Here is a 17202-nt window from a genome sequence, read left to right as displayed (position 1 = left end):
CTTGGCAATGTTTGGTTAATGTTTGCACCCCGTACAAAGCTATTATCACATTTGAAGATGAAGAAGTCTAATTTCTAATTTTTAAACTGCCAATTGAGCCACATACTGCAGGCAAACAAACTGAATTTAAAAACATAAGCTTTTAACTCAGTGCATAAAGTGCCAGTCTACATTAAACAATTAGATTCTTTTATCCAGAAAAAAATGTAAACTTATAAATTGTAAAATTATCTCCTTTTGATTAAAATAAACAATGAGACTACTGTCTATGCAACACAACCACTTACTACCACTTCCTAAGGCACACTGTGAGCTGGTGGAATGAGGACTCGTGATTTGTCACTCAAGGACACAAACCACTCTTTGTTGCATCTCCTGAAATTCCATCTGGTACCCTCTGGAGGTGTGGACAGCCCAGGTTGGGAACTGCTGCAGTAAGGGTTTTTTGTTTGTTTGCTTGCTTGCTTATAGTAAACCTTTGAACTAGGGTTGAGAAGCCTTTCACCCTCCAGATGCATTGACTACAGCTCCCATAAACCCTTCCTATTTGATATGCTGACTGGTGCTTTGGGGAGCTGACGTTTGAAACATTTTTCAGGCTAAAGTTTGCCCATCCCTCCTCTGTGCAGTCAAAGCATCTTTACACTGTTTATATCCTGCATGTTTACACATTTTGGCTAGGGAATTTTTATCTAAGATGTTGGTGTTATAAGCTGTGAATTTATCTGTACAAAGAATTTAATTTAAATGTAACTCAGAAGTGCACAGAGAATGAATTTTAAATATAGGTTTCCAACTGTTAAGTGATCTCAAGCCTGGGACCTACATTTCATGACTTACATGCACAAATCCATAACATCCTGTCTGCTGCTGCGAGATAAACAACTGAGCCCCAGAAACCCAGGCAGTACAGAGATCAGATAAAGCATGCTTTTGGAGCAATGTAAATAAATACAATAAAAAGGTAAAATAAAAAGAAATCTCATACGTAAATGGCATGTAGCATCTTCCACTGCTACAGCAGTTACTGGTTTGAGCAATCATAACATCTCCCAACAAAGCATGGTGTAGTGTCAGTGGCTGCTCTACAGCCATTTGGTTATGTGTTGTCAAGATGACCAGTATTGCTAGAAGTGGCTTAGATTCAGATATACCTGTGCTTGTGGGAGTAGGTTACTGTCAGGAGAACAGGTTTGTAGTTCACATTAATGCGCTGTATACAGTTCGTAAAACCCATTCCATCCTGAGAACTGATATGTCTTTTCTCTGATCTTCTCTGGCAGTGTGTATTCTGGCCACCAGTCCATTTTAATTCCTCCTATGGAGTTGGAATCCAACCTTTTTCTCTGGCTCTCCACTGTAAGCCAATATAAAATACGGGACACTTTCTGTTCCTACTCTGTCATGGATATGTGTACCAAGGGCCTTGGGAACCAGGTTGATGTATTAAAGGTAAGAAGCTGGAGTTTATTTAATAGGAATTGGGATTAAAATGTATATAAATATTTTCTTTATCAAAAACACCATTTTGGTTTTCAGACTGCTAGAATAGAATTTTGAGGTCTTGTCCAATAGTCATTTCTTTTTCTATTTAAAAATGTGATTTGGCTGCTTTAGTATAGCTTCAAAATTCATTTTTAAAAATATAGGGTCTACTGGTCTATTGAGAAAGTTTTCAGTGAACCCCATTGAAATGAATAAAACTAACTGCATGAGAGCACTGCCATTTTTATGTGCTCCCATTTAACTCCAAGTCAGTTTAAATCTCAAAAACTAAGACTGTCCTGAACTATCATGTAAATCACTGTGGATAATATGTTATCCCCATTTTTAACATCATTTTTATGATACATTTTTCTGAGATATGCATGCTGAAAATACATATTCAAACAGAAATATGGCAGTTTTGGTCTTTTTGCTAAAAAAAATTGGGCCATTCAAGTATAATGACAATGTTTTGCCGCTAAGTACAAACCCTGGCAAGCCTTCATGAACTCATCCATCCATGCACACATAACATGAACATATTTTGAAGCTTTTAATTGTGGTTTGGAATAAATTGCTGTTTTTTACTTCACTTGAAATGTGAAACTGTGGTTTGTACAAATCACATTCAGTTAAAATGATTAAGCTACAGTTTGCTACCTGTTCTGGCAACTGTCTATGTTGTACAGGCTGTGCTGTTCCACAGCAGAAAAAACAGGAAATTATGTTTTATAGCAAACATTCACCATGTGTTTAAACACCTTCCTCCTTCTGTGAGAAGGAATAGGAATGGAAGAAGGATCTGAGCCCTCAGGGTCACTGCAGCATATTCCTGTAATGGTAAACTATAGTTTAGGGTTGCATCTGAATCAGCCTCTGGTGTTTGTCTTGGATTTGGGGTATGTCTTTGGGAGTCTCCATCCCCCACCTCCTTCTGGTAGATGAATTGTATCCAGTTTAGTAAAGATGATTGCACAGGTGTATTAAATGCAATGTCTCAAAAAGTGCCAGCAAGAATTTTGAAGCAAGATGGATTGGCATGGTATACTGTGCTAATAAAAGTGATGCTGCTAGTCTATTGACTTTGTGCAAGATACTTTTTTGCTTGTTATGGTCAGTTGTTTGATTTAAAAAACCCTAATAATTAGAAGTCTGCTGGGGTGGGCTCAGAAAATTAAAGCGTCCACTAATTCGCTCCTTAGCATGACTTGGTGAATATTGTTAAAATGAGACCTATATTGAGGCTTGACCTATATTCTTTGATGTCAGCTGGAATTTTTGTTTCAGTGGTGAATCACAGTGAGTCACTGGTCCTCATTGTTAGAACTCCTTTTTCTGTGTTAGTCTGACCAGATCAATATCTTGCCTTTTGCATAAACATACATATTGTTTTAATGATTACTCAACAGCCCTGATGGTACATGCTGATCTGACTTTTTGAGGGCAATTATGCATTTGATCCTTTACTTTTTTCCTTCTGTCATAAGAAACTGTAAAAGCTCAGGACAGAGGTCTAAATAAGACAGGTGGTGGGGAAGAGAACTGTTTGGTACATTTTGTTCATTTGTCCTTGTGTATATTTCTAAAGGAATAAATCAGGAATATGGAACAGATGTGCCCATGCCCATGGTTCTCTGGTGATTTTGGAAGAGTATTAAGAAGGTAGTGTTAGAATCTATAGAGTGTTAGAATTTATTTAAGCTTCTATAGACTAAAAATGAACTCCTGGAAACTGCTAGACTCTTGACTACCACTGGTAGTCATTTCCTTTCAGTCCCTTCATTTTCTATATATTGGCAGGCAAGAGGCATTCACCTGTCAGGTGTCCGGACCTGCGTAGTGGTGGCCGAGGAGCGCCCCCGCGTTGCTCTCACTCAATCTTTTTCCAAGCTGTTCAAAGACATTGGCCTGTCATCTCGTGCTGTCAGCACTACCTTCGGGTCAAGAGTCAACGTAGCTATCTGTTTACAGGTAACAGTGAAATCCTGCTGGATTCCTTCTTGGGATCCAGGAGTACTGCATGGTTCAGATGTTTCCACCTTCTTTGATTCTTTAAGTGGGCTATGGTCTGAGAAAAAATGGCAGACCTTAGAAAGCTGCTTACGTCTTAAGGCAAATCAATAGCAAGCCCAAGCCATGCTAGGATGATGCTCTGGATCCCCATGCATCATCCTGCTTGCACTCAGTTGTTGATGGGTTCAGTATGTCATTATATTATTTTTTCTTCTAAGTAACTTTCTGAGTTTGAAAAAAAGAAGAATTGTGGTGGTAGCTGGAAGTGGTAAAAGTTGTTCCAGAAGAGGTTGTCTGCATTCTTTTTTGCATTTGCAACAGAAATGATGCAGTAAGGACACTTCTTCGCTCCCTGGGTGTTGGCCCATCCAGCCTGCTTTGTACTCAGAGCATTGAAATGCCTTTAATTGCCACTTCTCTAGGAACAGGAAATGTTCATATAAATTTCTCTTAATGTTTTAGGGAACCTCAGGGCCTGATCCCACTACAGTATATGTGGATCTGAAATCCTTACGGCATGACAGGTATTCTCCTTCTTTTTCCTTCTTCTTATTTTGTTTTAAATGGTGTTTGTTTAAATTCTATTATCAAAATGCTACTTACTGATTTAAGAGTACACATCAATTAAATAATACGAATGGATTAATAAGTCTGCATAGATGAAGTCATTCACAAAGACTTAATTTACCAGACTATGGCCTGTTACAGACTGCCAAAATAAAGCTGCTTCGGGTCTCTTTGGAGGTATGCTGTTTAAATGATGCATGCATCCTAAGAATCTGGAAGCTGCACCAAAGCTGCACTCCAGTGCTTAGGAATGGAGTGTGTCTTTGGCGCGACCTCCGGACTCTTAGGACCCATGCATCATTTGAATAGCATACCTCCAAAGAGACCCGAAGCAGCTTTATTTTGGCAGTCTGTAACAGGTCAATGACTTTATTTTGATCAGGTGGACATTTATCTTAAAATGTTTAGGATTAGGCCTTCAGTGATAGCAAGCAGTTTAGGGACTACAAGGCATTTAGACTTAAATACACTTTAGAATATTGAAAGAGTACTTTTCATTATCTTTGAATAATTCCTCTAAAACACATGGTCACTTGCTTATTGTTCATTTTTGAAATGTGTATTTTAATAATGCATTTCTAATATGTATTTTTTAAGTATGCTTTTTAAAAATATGTGTTTCTCTTTCTCCAGAGTACGACTAGTAGAAAGAGGTGCTCCCCAGAGTCTGTTGCTTTCTGAATCAGGGAAGGTAATGTCATGTCTGCCTGTGAAGTATGCTGGTACACAACCAGTGAGCTTTTAGGTCTTTGTGAAATGTTTTCATCATACTTGTAAAATCAAGGGACAGCATAATTAGTTCAGTCTGTGTGGCATGAAATAAAAAACTTTAGTACAAATTTCTTTATATGATAAAGAATAAAGTTGCTTCAAATGTGTGGTTATATTTCAGACTAAACTTAGTTCTCCTAGGGCCACAATAAATTATCTTTTTTAAAATTTTATTTTCCTTGACCGAATTATTCACCAATATTTAAGGATGATTTAGGGAAGATTTTGCAATGTATACAGTGTTACTGAAGATTTTGTAATGCACAAGTTAATCCAGTTTGATTGAGAGTAGTTACCATCTCTGAGCCTGTGGCACCTGAATAAGTAACTGGTATCAGAAATGGACAGTTACTGTTATCTTGATGAAGGATATAACACAGGATATTAGTGGATGGTTTTACTGTGCGCATGTGGAAATTACTGAATTGAACTGAAAAGTTACAAATTGAGAAATAGGCTTTGGCTATAAAATACCCCCTTGCTTGCATTGTGCAATGACCCAAGAAGCTGGAAAAAATGGTTTGTAAAGCCTGATTAATATTGGCTTGGAATAAAAATAATTTTTCATCTCTATTAGATATTGCCTGGGGTTAAAGTGATTATTGTTAATCCTGAGACCAAAGGACCTGTTGGAGATTCTCACCTTGGAGAGGTATGTCTTTGCTTTTGCTTTATACCTATGTATATGGTTTTATGGCATCTGGCATTTTTTTTTCTCATTTTTTTCAAAAAAGGAAATCTCAGGGCTACGTAGCAGAATTACTGGCACCTGTTTTGTTCAACTTGTTGAATTTTTGTATTGAGTGTCTTTTGTATCTGAAATCATGTATATAAATTGTAGAAAAATGCAGCCACTGTGAAATGAAGGTGAATTTCAAGGCTGCATCTTATTCCTCATATTGGTAAATTAACATTCAGAGAGATAAATCTGTTTTACATGTTAAAGTACATTGGTTTTTATTTCTTTCCTTCAGCTTGCCCCAACATAAGATATTTTTAAAAAAACAGACTTTGTTTGATCTCCTTTAAAAATTGTTTTGCAAGTCTAAAGTGAGATCCAGTGTAGTGTAATGGTTTAAGTCTTGGACTAGGATTCCAGGAGACTGGAGTTCAATTCCCCATGGAAATCGACTGGGTGACCTTGGGCAAATCACAGAAGAAGTGAATGGCACGCCCCCTCTGAACAAATCTTGCTAAAAAACCAAAACAAAACCATGATAGGGTCACACTGGGGTTACTATAGGTTAGAAACAACTTGCAGGCTGACAGCAATAAGTCTAAAGTCTTGTGTTTATCACTTTCACAGATCTGGGTGAACAGTCCTCACACTGCCAGTGGTTACTACACTATCTATGATAATGAAACACTCCAAGCAGATCATTTCAATACCCGTCTGAGCTTTGGTGATGCTGCTCAAACTTTATGGGCACGAACAGGGTACCTTGGCTTTGTGCGCCGAACAGAACTCACAGCAGCCAGTGGAGGTAGGAGAAGACTTTCATTTAGCTTCATGTGTAGAGGATTAATAACTTTTGGTCATGATCACATAAAGTGGACTCTAGAGAAAAAAGCTTTTGTTGTTAGCCTCTCCCTGAACTAGATGAACACATGTTGTCACTATATATGTACTTGTTTTTAGATTCAAAAGTGACTTGAAAAACTATGCCCAACATCATGGCATAATGATGTGCTAAAAGATCGCTAGTAGTTTTCATGTCCACTTGAATGCTTGGGGAAATTCTTAAAAAGATAAGAAGCTCCGCTTTTTGCATTTACGTTTTGTTGAGCTTCCGGAACAAGGGCATATTTATTTCCTTCAGTACTATTTACCAATTTCATTTTTAAGATCTTGTACATGTGTTTGATATTCCTTCTAGAACGCCATGATGCGCTGTATGTCGTAGGGGCACTAGATGAGACTCTTGAACTCCGGGGGTTGCGTTATCATCCAATTGACATAGAGACTTCAGTTTCTCGGACGCACAGGAGCATTGCTGAATGGTATGGCACTATGGAAACATGTTTGTTCCCCCTTGGATCAGAAATGAATTATTGCTAAGTTAGGGTATAGTAAGACAACAATTTGTCAGTAGCTTATTTCACGTAACACCATTGCCTCTGAGGTTCGACTTTTTCAGGTAATAATGATGTCCCTTGTGATAGTAACATCTAAAACTACCCGCTTAGTGAGTAACATTTACATATTGATTTTGCTCATTATTTGGGTAGCAAATGGTTTTGGAGGGGTATTGTGAACAGGTGCCCCTCCCCCATATTCAGGCTGTTTTCTTATAAATTGATGTTTTAAAGTAACACAAGTAACAAAACAAGCAATTTGACAGATTTCATTAAACTAATTGTGCAATATGATAGCAATTAGTTAACTTTTTAAAAAAGAGTTGTAACAAATAATAGTAGAGTTTTTAAAGTAACTTTTCCAGTCCAGAACAGTGCAGAATAGGGTTACCAGCTGTAATTGCATCATCATAGAAATCTGGATCTGTGGTTTTGCCATCTGTAGCCATAAGTCAGAAATTACTTGAAGGCACACAACAACAACAACTACTGGCTAAGTTCTCAGGCCATGAGCAAGAGTTTCAAGTATTCTCTTCAGTATCTGGGTATAACTGGAAAGTATTTCAGACCATTTCTGCAAAGGAGGTTCATTGCATGCCATCTCTACAACTATAATTGATTTAGCATCATCTCTCATGTCGCATAGCAACAGACTGGAATTTGCTGCTCAATATTCCTGCATTTAATAAACTTCTTTTCCCCATACAGTGCTGTATTCACATGGACCAACTTACTTGTGGTGGTTGTGGAGCTCTGTGGCTGTGAGCAGGAGGCCCTCGATTTAGTCCCCTTGGTTACTAACGTGGTTCTAGAAGAACATTATCTGATTGTGGGAGTTGTGGTGGTGGTCGATCCAGGAGTGATTCCAATCAATTCCAGAGGAGAGAAGCAGCGCATGCACCTCCGTGACAGCTTTTTGGCTGACCAGCTAGATCCCATCTATGTAGCGTACAACATGTAATTTTGGAAGTGCAGGTCACTGTACAGTTTACAAATCTTGCAAGGACCAGTGAAGGCTGTTGAAACGTAAAGAATCTGGCAGATAGTGAAGTTGGACCAAGCAGTCTTATTCCTCTCCTTTCATTTCCCTCTGTTACTGAATTGACAACAAGATGTACTGCTCAAAAGGCAAAAAGATGGCAGCCAGTGAAGAAGTTTTATATTGCAGGATATTAGCTTTATGGACATGGAAAGTTGACCTGCATGAGAAAACAGCAAATTACTAAGGCCTTTATTGTAGTGTTAATTTTTTCATCTGTTGTATATATTTGTATTTTTTCTAATACTGTTTTAGGATTCTATGTGGGGCAGGTTTATTTAGTTAAGATATCACTCCATAACACCAAGGTCATCTGAGTACTTCTCATCCCTCCCTCTTTCCCACCTCCTTGTAAACAGTGTGGTTTACAACATGTTAGCTTAATTATGTAGTATTCTATTAATATGGGATCACAGTGATTACTTAAAATTGTGCCATGACCAAATCCAATAATCCACTGAACCGAAGAGAATTGCTTATTCATATAGATATTTCTTGAATTTAAAAAAAAGGATTTGCCTATATTTTAAATATGTAAATATTAACATGCATAATTCATTTATTTAGAAAACTGGCTTGAATAATGACGTATGAGGTAGATATCATTTTAAGGATTTTAACAAAGTCCTTAAAATCAGTTGTGTGTGTTAGACAATTAATGCAAGAAATGCAGATAGGTTATCTGTTCAGTTTTTACTTTTTTGCTCCTGGCCAGAGTATGTCCTAGCATGTAGAAACTGATGTTTTAGAGGCACATGTCTTTAAAAGGGGCTGAAGTCCATACGCTTTAAAAGCATTTTGAAAACAAGAAAAAAATCTGCTACTCTGGAATGTTTAATATAATCTGTACAGCCTCTGCATATTCTTATCATGAAATGGTGTATAAGCAGGTCATCAGTAAACAGAACCACTGAATTCATGGTCTACATCATGATTCTTTTCCTCCTTTGTGCACAGTAACAGATGCAAAGCCAGAGCAGCTTTTATTTAAACTGGAAAAACAAAAGTCCTGCCATTGATGCCCTTGCTGCTTTCTGGGTAGGACTTATGACTGCAAAGCTTGAGCTTTGGCAGAATGTCTTAGAAGCAGTGGCAATGCAATCCTGTTGAAAGAGTAGGGAAATACCTCTGCAGATGTGATTGTCCCGTTGAAAGTGGCTGATTTGTTTCCAGCCTTCAAAGAATTGATGACAGTAGATGCCTTAAAGTGTGCTGGAACAACCGTTATCTGGGAATGATTCGCAGCTGCCACTCCCTGCCCGCCTCCACTGAGCTGGGAAAAGAAGCAGGATTTCATCTTGTTTAGTTAAATCACTTTTTTGATTGCACCCTTAGAGTCTTCTTCTGCATGTCCCTTTTTGTTGTTTGTCAAAAGAACACTGAAAGTGGATGCCAGAAATGGTAACAACTCTACTTGGGCCATTTGTGGTCTATTTTGTAAATAGTTAGAATATTTTAATATCTGTTTACCCACCCTGTAACAAAGCTAATGTTTTTAGACATTTTTAAGAGATATAAATATAAACTTGGATTAAATCCTCAACTACAGCAGCTATATTAAGTGCAACTCTGACAAAATATCCCTGAAAACAAACTCCAAATGTATACTTGAAAACTTTTCTCTACAAACTTTCAGACTTTTTTTAATGGCCTGATGTATCAATATTTAGACAGAGCTTTTAAATATATTAACAAAATATTTGCAATTATCTTCTTTGGTCATACATATGGGTGATGGTCATACATATGGTGACGGGGTATATCGTGAAATGAAGAATTATGACAGAACTATAAAACAGGGTGGAGAGCTTACCATTGCTTGAGACTGCTGAAATATTTACTGCTGGTTTTTGGCAAAGATGGTTTAAATAGTTTGCATTATCAGTATTTCTACAACGTGGTGCTGCTACATAAAAGAAAAGCCCTTCATGCTGATGTAGTTTTAATTTGCAGAGGTTTGGAAAACACACACAACACACATAGATGCAAAGCAGTTGCAGGCATACAGCATGCATATATAGATGGGCTTCGGCATATAAATGTCTGCTGTACTCCAGCCCTTATTTATTTAACTACGATCTTGGCTTATTAGGAGGTCCCTCTCTCCTTCCCGCTCTCTCTGTCTCTCTTTTTCAAAACAAACCACTTTTTTAATGTCCTTCCACTGAACACAATAGTAGCATGTTCCTCTGCCGACAACTGTGCTGGTGTTTTCTACATCAATGTGATATCTTCTCCACTCCATACCTTCGTAACACAATTTCTCCACACATGTAATATGATAGAAATGTTGTGTGCAGTACAGAGAAACTTGCTAAAGTGACATATTAGAATTTTCAGTTCGGAATACTGATATTATATACTGTAAATGGGGGGAAATAAATATTTCCAGTCTCTACATATAGCTTTCCCCCTTAATCTAATTATTAAGCATTTGATTTCTTTTCTAGTTTAATGTGTGATTTTAATGCAGAGTGTTATCCTTCCCAAAGTCTCATAATTAATACTCCAGGGATTTCAGTTCTACTTTTTTGTTTGGGACTTCTTCAGTGCTGCATAATTGTTTGCCTTCAGGTAACTTATACAAAATGGCTGAGATTCCAAAGGAATGACTGTGGAATCAGTGTCACTTGTACCTGGGCTCTGACACTGATTTGCTATGTGTGGCTTTGGGTATGTTGTTCCATGTTATCCATCAGTACATGAGATATTGCAACTTATAATTGGAGTTCTACATGATCTTTGCAGGTTTGCTCAAGTACCCTTTCTGGGCCACATTGCCACCTGTGTAGTTAGTGATGGTGCTGGTGGTTTTGAGTGATCAAAACAGCCAGAGACAATGTTACCAGAGAATCTTTTTGATTTTATTTGCTATGTTAGTGCAAGTGGATCCAGTGTACTTTCTCTGAATGGGAATGCTCCCTTGTTCATTGAAGGGATTCAGCTCCAGTGGAAGCGCCTGCTGAACAAGGAGAATTTGAGATGATTCTCCTTCATCCTTCAGTTTCCAAGTCATTTTTCACACATTCTGGAGAGTCTCCAAACCCTTTGAAATAGCCTTTTAGAGGGCTGCAAAGGAGAAGGGGAATTTGCAGAAATGGTCGCTCCTTTTTCCTCTTGTGCAAGGCTGTGGAACCTGTGGCCCTCCAGATGTCGCTGGATTCTAGCTCCCATTCGGTCAGCAATAGCCAGTGATGAGAACAGGAATCCAGCAACATCTGGTCAGGGACATAAGTTCCCTGCTTGTGCACTTGTAGGAGCATCCTGTGAATGGAGTTTCATTCATAGGTACTGTGGATCCATGGCACTGGGTTCTTGGCAGTATCCATTGTTATGAAGCAGTTTGGAAAAGCTGTTATGCTCAGAATCAGTTTACTGCTATAAACATTCAACCTTACAAAGAAACCTTCTTTCATATCTTACTTTCAAAGGGTTCATCCTCTTGTTAAGTATGTTAATGTAACTATTTCAGCAACCCTGTTCATTTACACTGATTTTCTCCTTTTGGTTCACTGTGTAGTCATGGATGATGGGCCATGCTCAAATATGCTGGAGACTGGATTGTATAAAAGCCAATATTCGTTGTCTTCAGCCCTGAAGTAATTTTTTTCTTTGTTGATGTCAATACGTTTACCATTGTCAGATTCAGATTACAACAATGTAATTATGTATAAAGTTTTTTTTTATTTATTTGAAATTAGGTTTTAGATATACTTTTTAAAAAATTTAACATCTGGCTGGACAGTGTTCCATTAACGCATTGATTGTGTCTCCTTTGTCTTGTGTTTAATAAATAATGATGCCTGACCGTTTTTAATAGTGTCACCAACATTTTATTTTCTTCAAAGAATGCAGAATGGTATACATTATGTTATTTATTTTTTAATCTTTGAGGCTGTACTCAAAGGTATGTACTGTGAAATATCAAAGTAAAATAATATAACATTTGTTTTATTTGTTAAAATAAGAAAAGACCATATAGAGTAGAACAAAACTAGATATCTAAAAGGTTACTCTCTAAATTAGTGGTGGGCCAAGTGTGGCGTAGATGTTGCATGTATCCCCCGGGGGTCAAATTATAATATATTTTTTGCTTCAAAATGCTTCTCAAAATGTTGATTTGCTCCAGAATGCCCAGAAATGATCTCTAGGGCGCATAGAGGGCATTTTCACATTTGGAACCCCATGGAGCCAAATGTCCCAAAATTACCTCTAGGGGCCAGGAAGGCCAAAAAACATGCCCCCCCCCCGTATCCCATAGTGATTGTTTGGAGCCAAAAAAAGGTAGGTGTGTGTGAGAGAGAGAGAACAGGTGCAGTAAGGTTTTGCAGAGGGCTAATGCAGCCCCCTAGTCTTGCCCACTCCATCCTAAATCAAGAGTGAGCACAGATTATCCAAGCTAAATGTCTGCCAGAGCAAAGCGTCTTCATCAGCCTGTAAACCAGGGGTAGGCAACCCTTTTGAGCCGGGGGCCGGGTTGCTGTCCCTCAGACAACTGGGGGGCCGAAGCCAAAAAATAAATAAATAAATATTTTTTTTAAAAAAAAATTAAATAAATAAATAAACCGAAACAAATGTAGGACAAATTTTTCAAATGGAGGGCACTTTTTAAATAAAAAAATGGAGGACACGCGAAAAAAATTGCTGATTTTTAAAAAAATGTTAAGATAAATGCATGTTTCTGAGGCTTCTATAGACAATTGCCCCACCATGCCCCTCGCGCGAGACGCCAAAGGCCCCGGCGGCAATCAGCGGCAGGACTGGCCTGGGGCCAGTCCCAAGGCCTCGCCGGGCCGCATCCGGCCCGCAGGCCGCAGGTTGCCTACCCCTGCTGTAAACTTAAAGGGAATGTGGGCCTCAAGGAAGGGAATTTAAGACTGAGGATATGACAACTATGCCTGTCCCATGTAGCCACTTTGACCATACTTCAAATGTGAGCTGAATGGAGAGCAAGCCCCTGCAGAGGAGGAATTGGCAGTCTTTTAGGTATCCTGGGTCTAAATGGCAAAGGACTTCAAAAATAATAATGTGCACTTTGAATTACTGGTAAGCTGTGAACAGGCTGGGAGCTGTTGCAGAGTGAATAACAATGAAGTTGCAGGCTCTGCATAAACAGCCTCCTTTGCCAGCAGTGCTCTGAACTTGAAGTGCCCAAGCTCTTTTCAAAGGCAGCTTCATGTAGAGCACGGTGTATCAGTCTTCATGAAGGCCACACATACGACTCAAAATGGAATCATGATGGTTTTAACATCTGATGATGACACACAGCAGGATTGCCGTTCAGATCATTCCGACAGGCGTGGTGATGTCCTGACAAAAAAGTCTGTATAACTTTCAGGAGCTCCTTCAGTTTTATAACTCAGGAACTTATGGGTATGGCTACATGTTCAGCAGAGGAATACTCATTAAAAAGCTTAGAGTGTCCTGCTTATGTTTGATGGTAACCTCTTAAAACAGGGAACCTTCAAGAGTTTGTTTTTCAGAATCAAAGCAGAACCCAACTTCCTTCCTGAATTCACAGTAGCAGTGAAAGCTTGAAGGGAGCGGGAGGATATTCATGTCCTTTGGTGTCCTCGCACTTGGCCATGTGCGAATATATTTGTGGAGACACTGCAATGGAACCTATGGCCTTCCAGATGATCTTGGCCTCTAGTTCCTATCAGCCAGCAAGTAGAGCTAATTATTAGGAATCACAGGAGTAGATCATCAACATCTGGAGATTCCCCAGCCCTGTTCCATAGCATCCCATAAGTGAGATATTGCATTTAGAATTCAGTGAGGCTAGAGCTTTGTATTAAATGACTTGGCTGCCTCAGGACTACCTAGAGAACTTTTAGTTCTACTTTTTGCACTGCACATATAGTCTCTACAGGGCTGGGAACATTTCAGGAAGTTTCTTGTATTGAAAGCTGATTGCAGACCATTGTTTCATCAAATCAAACACCCATGAAGGCCTTACAATTACACTTTACCTGATTGTAATTTATGTTCCAGTCCAAAATTTACTGTTACAGCAAATCAGTACATACTTAGATCCGGAAGGGTCAATGCCACCGCAAAACATGATGCCAACAATTTCCTTTGCAGGCAAACTGTTTGTTAAGATTACTGAATTAACTTGTGCGAAGAGGTGGTATTCCTGGTAAAATTTAAAAGCAAAATGTTTTATAAAATATTGAGCATTCCCACGTTGCACATATGTTAAAGTTCCACATGTTTTTAAAAAATTAAAAAACTAAAGTCATGCTAAAGAAGCAAATAGAGCTAAGTACAGTTCCAGGTGTATTAAATTTTTTTTTAAATGCTGAGGTCAATAGAAGCAAGTATGTTTTATACTGAAGAAACTACTTTCCTTAAGAACCCTTATCCCTCATTAAGGGAGAGGACATACATCCACTGTTGAATCTGTATCCTGTTCCATCAAGGACGAGATAAAAAAACATGTTTATCTTATTACTATGTTCCTAGATATAAGTGGGACAGTAAGATGTACCTAATAACCACACAATAGCAATTCCCAAATTTTGCTCCTCTGGGTTTTTTGAACTTCAGCTCCTGAAATCCCTAGCCAGCTTGTCTGCAGTCAGGAATGCTGGGAGCTGAAGCCCAAAACATCCGGAGGGCCAAAGTGTGGGAACCACTGCTATATGTGGACATTTCCTTACATTTAGTGCTTCTGTGTCATCTTAGGGATAAAACAAACAAGCTGTAGCTTGGCTCCCATGCTCCCCGCTGTCTTGGACCCTTTCATCCTATACAGCAATAGCCCTGTGATTCCACTTTAACTGCCCTGGTTCTGTCCTGTGGAATAGTGGCATGTACCTTTCAGGCAGGGGCCCTTAGAATCCTTGGCCGGAAAGTGCCTCTGGGGCCTCTGAACAAACTACACCTCCTCCAAAAAACTGCAAGTGATGGGGCCAGAGCAGTTTTATGCTGTATTGGTGTATTAGGGCCCCTGGTGCCCTCTACTAATGCTAGCAATGGAAGTGCAAGAACACGAGGCCATGGAGAAAGTGGCATTTTTGTTTCAACTACAGTCTAGACCAGTGGTTCTCAACCTATTGGTCGCGACCCCTATGGGGGTCAAACAACCCCTTCACAGGGGTCACCTAAGACCATTGAAAAACACATATTTCCACAATTTTATGGTTAGGGGTCACCACAACATGAGAAACTGTATCAAAGGGTTGCGGCACGAGGAAGGTTGAGCACCACTGGTCTAGATGGTGAAAGTGGGGCTTATGGATATTTCCTTGCAGGTAAATGTGGTAAACCTGCCACAGTCATGGAGCGCAGGCTACAGGCATGGATCTGCAGTGGGAATATATAATATCTTTCAACTGCTGGCATGCAAAAAGTCCCTAAATAAAATTCAGTATTGACTGTCCAGTCTGCCACAAACTCTTCTCCCCATTGGCACCAGTTTTCCCCCATCAGCATTTTCCTTTCCCTGCATTCTCTTGTAGCTCCCGTCCTTAAATGTTGAAGAGGATCTGGTAAGACCTTCATAAGTAATGGAGTCAGTTTGGTTTATACCTTTGGTTTCCTGCCCTTCTCCTTGAGCTGCCTTTATTATGCTCTTTACTGCTCTGAAGTTCCTTTTTTTAAAAAAAAAAAAGACACACATACACATCTAAATATATAAAAATATATGGTGGGCCCTTGTTATCTGCTGGAGTTTGGCTCCAGGACTCCCTGTGGATAACAAAATCTGCATATGCTCAAGTCCCATCAAATACAATGGCAGAGCAAAATGGTGTCCCTTATATAAAATGGCAAAAGCAAGGTTTGCTATTTGGAATTTATACTTTTTTTTCCAAGCTGTGGATGCTTGGATCTGTGGATAAAAAATCCGTGGATAAAGAGGGATGACTGTATATATATTTAAATATATATTTATGAAACATATTCTCTCCAAGGCTACAATCTAAATATGTACATAATGAGACATCTTGGGGATAGGAACCAAGTCTAAACACAAAGTTCACTTCTGCTTCATATACACCTTAATAAAACGTAGCCTGAGGGTCATTTTATGCAATATCTTTTAATAATTTTGAGCCTGAAACAAAGTTTGTCTCTGCTGAACCATCAGGAACCAAAGGCATCCCTCGCATGTGAGGAAATGGGACAAATTTGCTTTCTGGGGCTGCATCCACACTGAGGAAATACCACTTTAACCACCACCATGGCTCCATGCTATGGGATTCTGCAAAAGCAGAGCTCTGGTGCCATGACCAACTGCATTTCCCAGAGTTCCACAGTATGGAGCCACAGCAGTTAAAGTGGTGCCAAACCAGATTATTTCTGCAGTGTGGACGCAGCCTTAAACTTGGTGGTTCCCAAACTAGAGGTTTTGGACTTCCCCTCCCAGTCTAATTCCTGTTGGCCAAGGTGGCTGGGGCTCCTGGGAGATTGTGGAGTCCAAGGCACCTGGAGGAGCAAGGATTGGGATGAATCACTGCAGGAGGAAAGGGCCATCAGCAGATCCAGAACATAATGGTAATAAGTAAAATAAACAAACCAGTAGAATCAGTCCCTGTATTGGGAGAAAGGCGGGATATTATAATAATAATAATAATAATAATAATAATAATAATAATAATACACTTGTCCCTCCCTATTCGCTAGGGTTAGGGGCACAAGACCCCTGTGAATGTGGAAAAAATGCAAACAACCAAAACACCATGTTTTTACCTGAGAGGACACCTCTCTAGGGATCTCTAGGTCCTCCAATGCAACTCTGTGATCAACCTCCAACAGACACTGACCCTAGAACCGCACTGGAGGAGCTACAAAGGCCTATTCTCTCTGGGAACCTCTAGGTCTTTCAGTGCATCGCTTAGTTAAAGTTGACCATAGAGTTGCACTGGAGGAAGACCTAGATATTCCTAGAGAGAACGCATTAATCACATCCGTAGATAACCAAATCCGCAAATATCAGTCGTAAATGTGGAGGGATGAGTGTATAATAATAAGTAATAATAATAATAATAATAATAATAATAATAATAATAATAATAAATATCACAACAATAAATATAATAATACTCCTCCTAAATATAACAAATATTCTAATAATAGATGTAATAAATATGAAGATAGTAATTAATCATGACAGCAGTCCGAGGGGGAAATGGCGCCAGGGCCGGCCTCCCTCCTCCTCCTCCTCCTCCGGGGCCGCTCTAGGCGTCTGGAGTGGGGACTCTGTGGCGGCGGCGGCGGCGGCGGGTCCCTCTAGCCTCCTCCTG

The 17202-nt window shown here is 39.3% G+C and overlaps 1 protein-coding gene across 1 annotated transcript in view; it reads left to right on the top strand.

The window, feature by feature from the left end:
• Window positions 1–11763, top strand: part of DIP2B (disco interacting protein 2 homolog B) — a 53440-nt gene extending 41677 nt beyond the window's left edge. Inside the window, exons 27-34 of the mRNA XM_042449607.1 lie at window positions 1284–1452; window positions 3286–3456; window positions 3961–4022; window positions 4699–4756; window positions 5414–5488; window positions 6143–6320; window positions 6714–6837; window positions 7621–11763. Of these exons, the coding sequence (XP_042305541.1) occupies window positions 1284–1452; window positions 3286–3456; window positions 3961–4022; window positions 4699–4756; window positions 5414–5488; window positions 6143–6320; window positions 6714–6837; window positions 7621–7873 (1090 nt within the window). The 3' untranslated portion in view covers window positions 7874–11763. The remainder of the gene's footprint in view (window positions 1–1283; window positions 1453–3285; window positions 3457–3960; window positions 4023–4698; window positions 4757–5413; window positions 5489–6142; window positions 6321–6713; window positions 6838–7620) is intronic.
• The last annotated feature ends 5439 nt before the right edge of the window (window positions 11764–17202 follow it).

The sequence above is a fragment of the Sceloporus undulatus genome, chromosome 2 (genome assembly GCF_019175285.1).
Source record: "Sceloporus undulatus isolate JIND9_A2432 ecotype Alabama chromosome 2, SceUnd_v1.1, whole genome shotgun sequence".
In the NCBI taxonomy this organism is placed as follows: Eukaryota; Metazoa; Chordata; class Lepidosauria; order Squamata; family Phrynosomatidae; genus Sceloporus; species Sceloporus undulatus.
The sequence above is the reverse complement of the archived record's forward strand: the minus strand, read 5'-3'. Positions and strand labels throughout refer to the sequence as shown.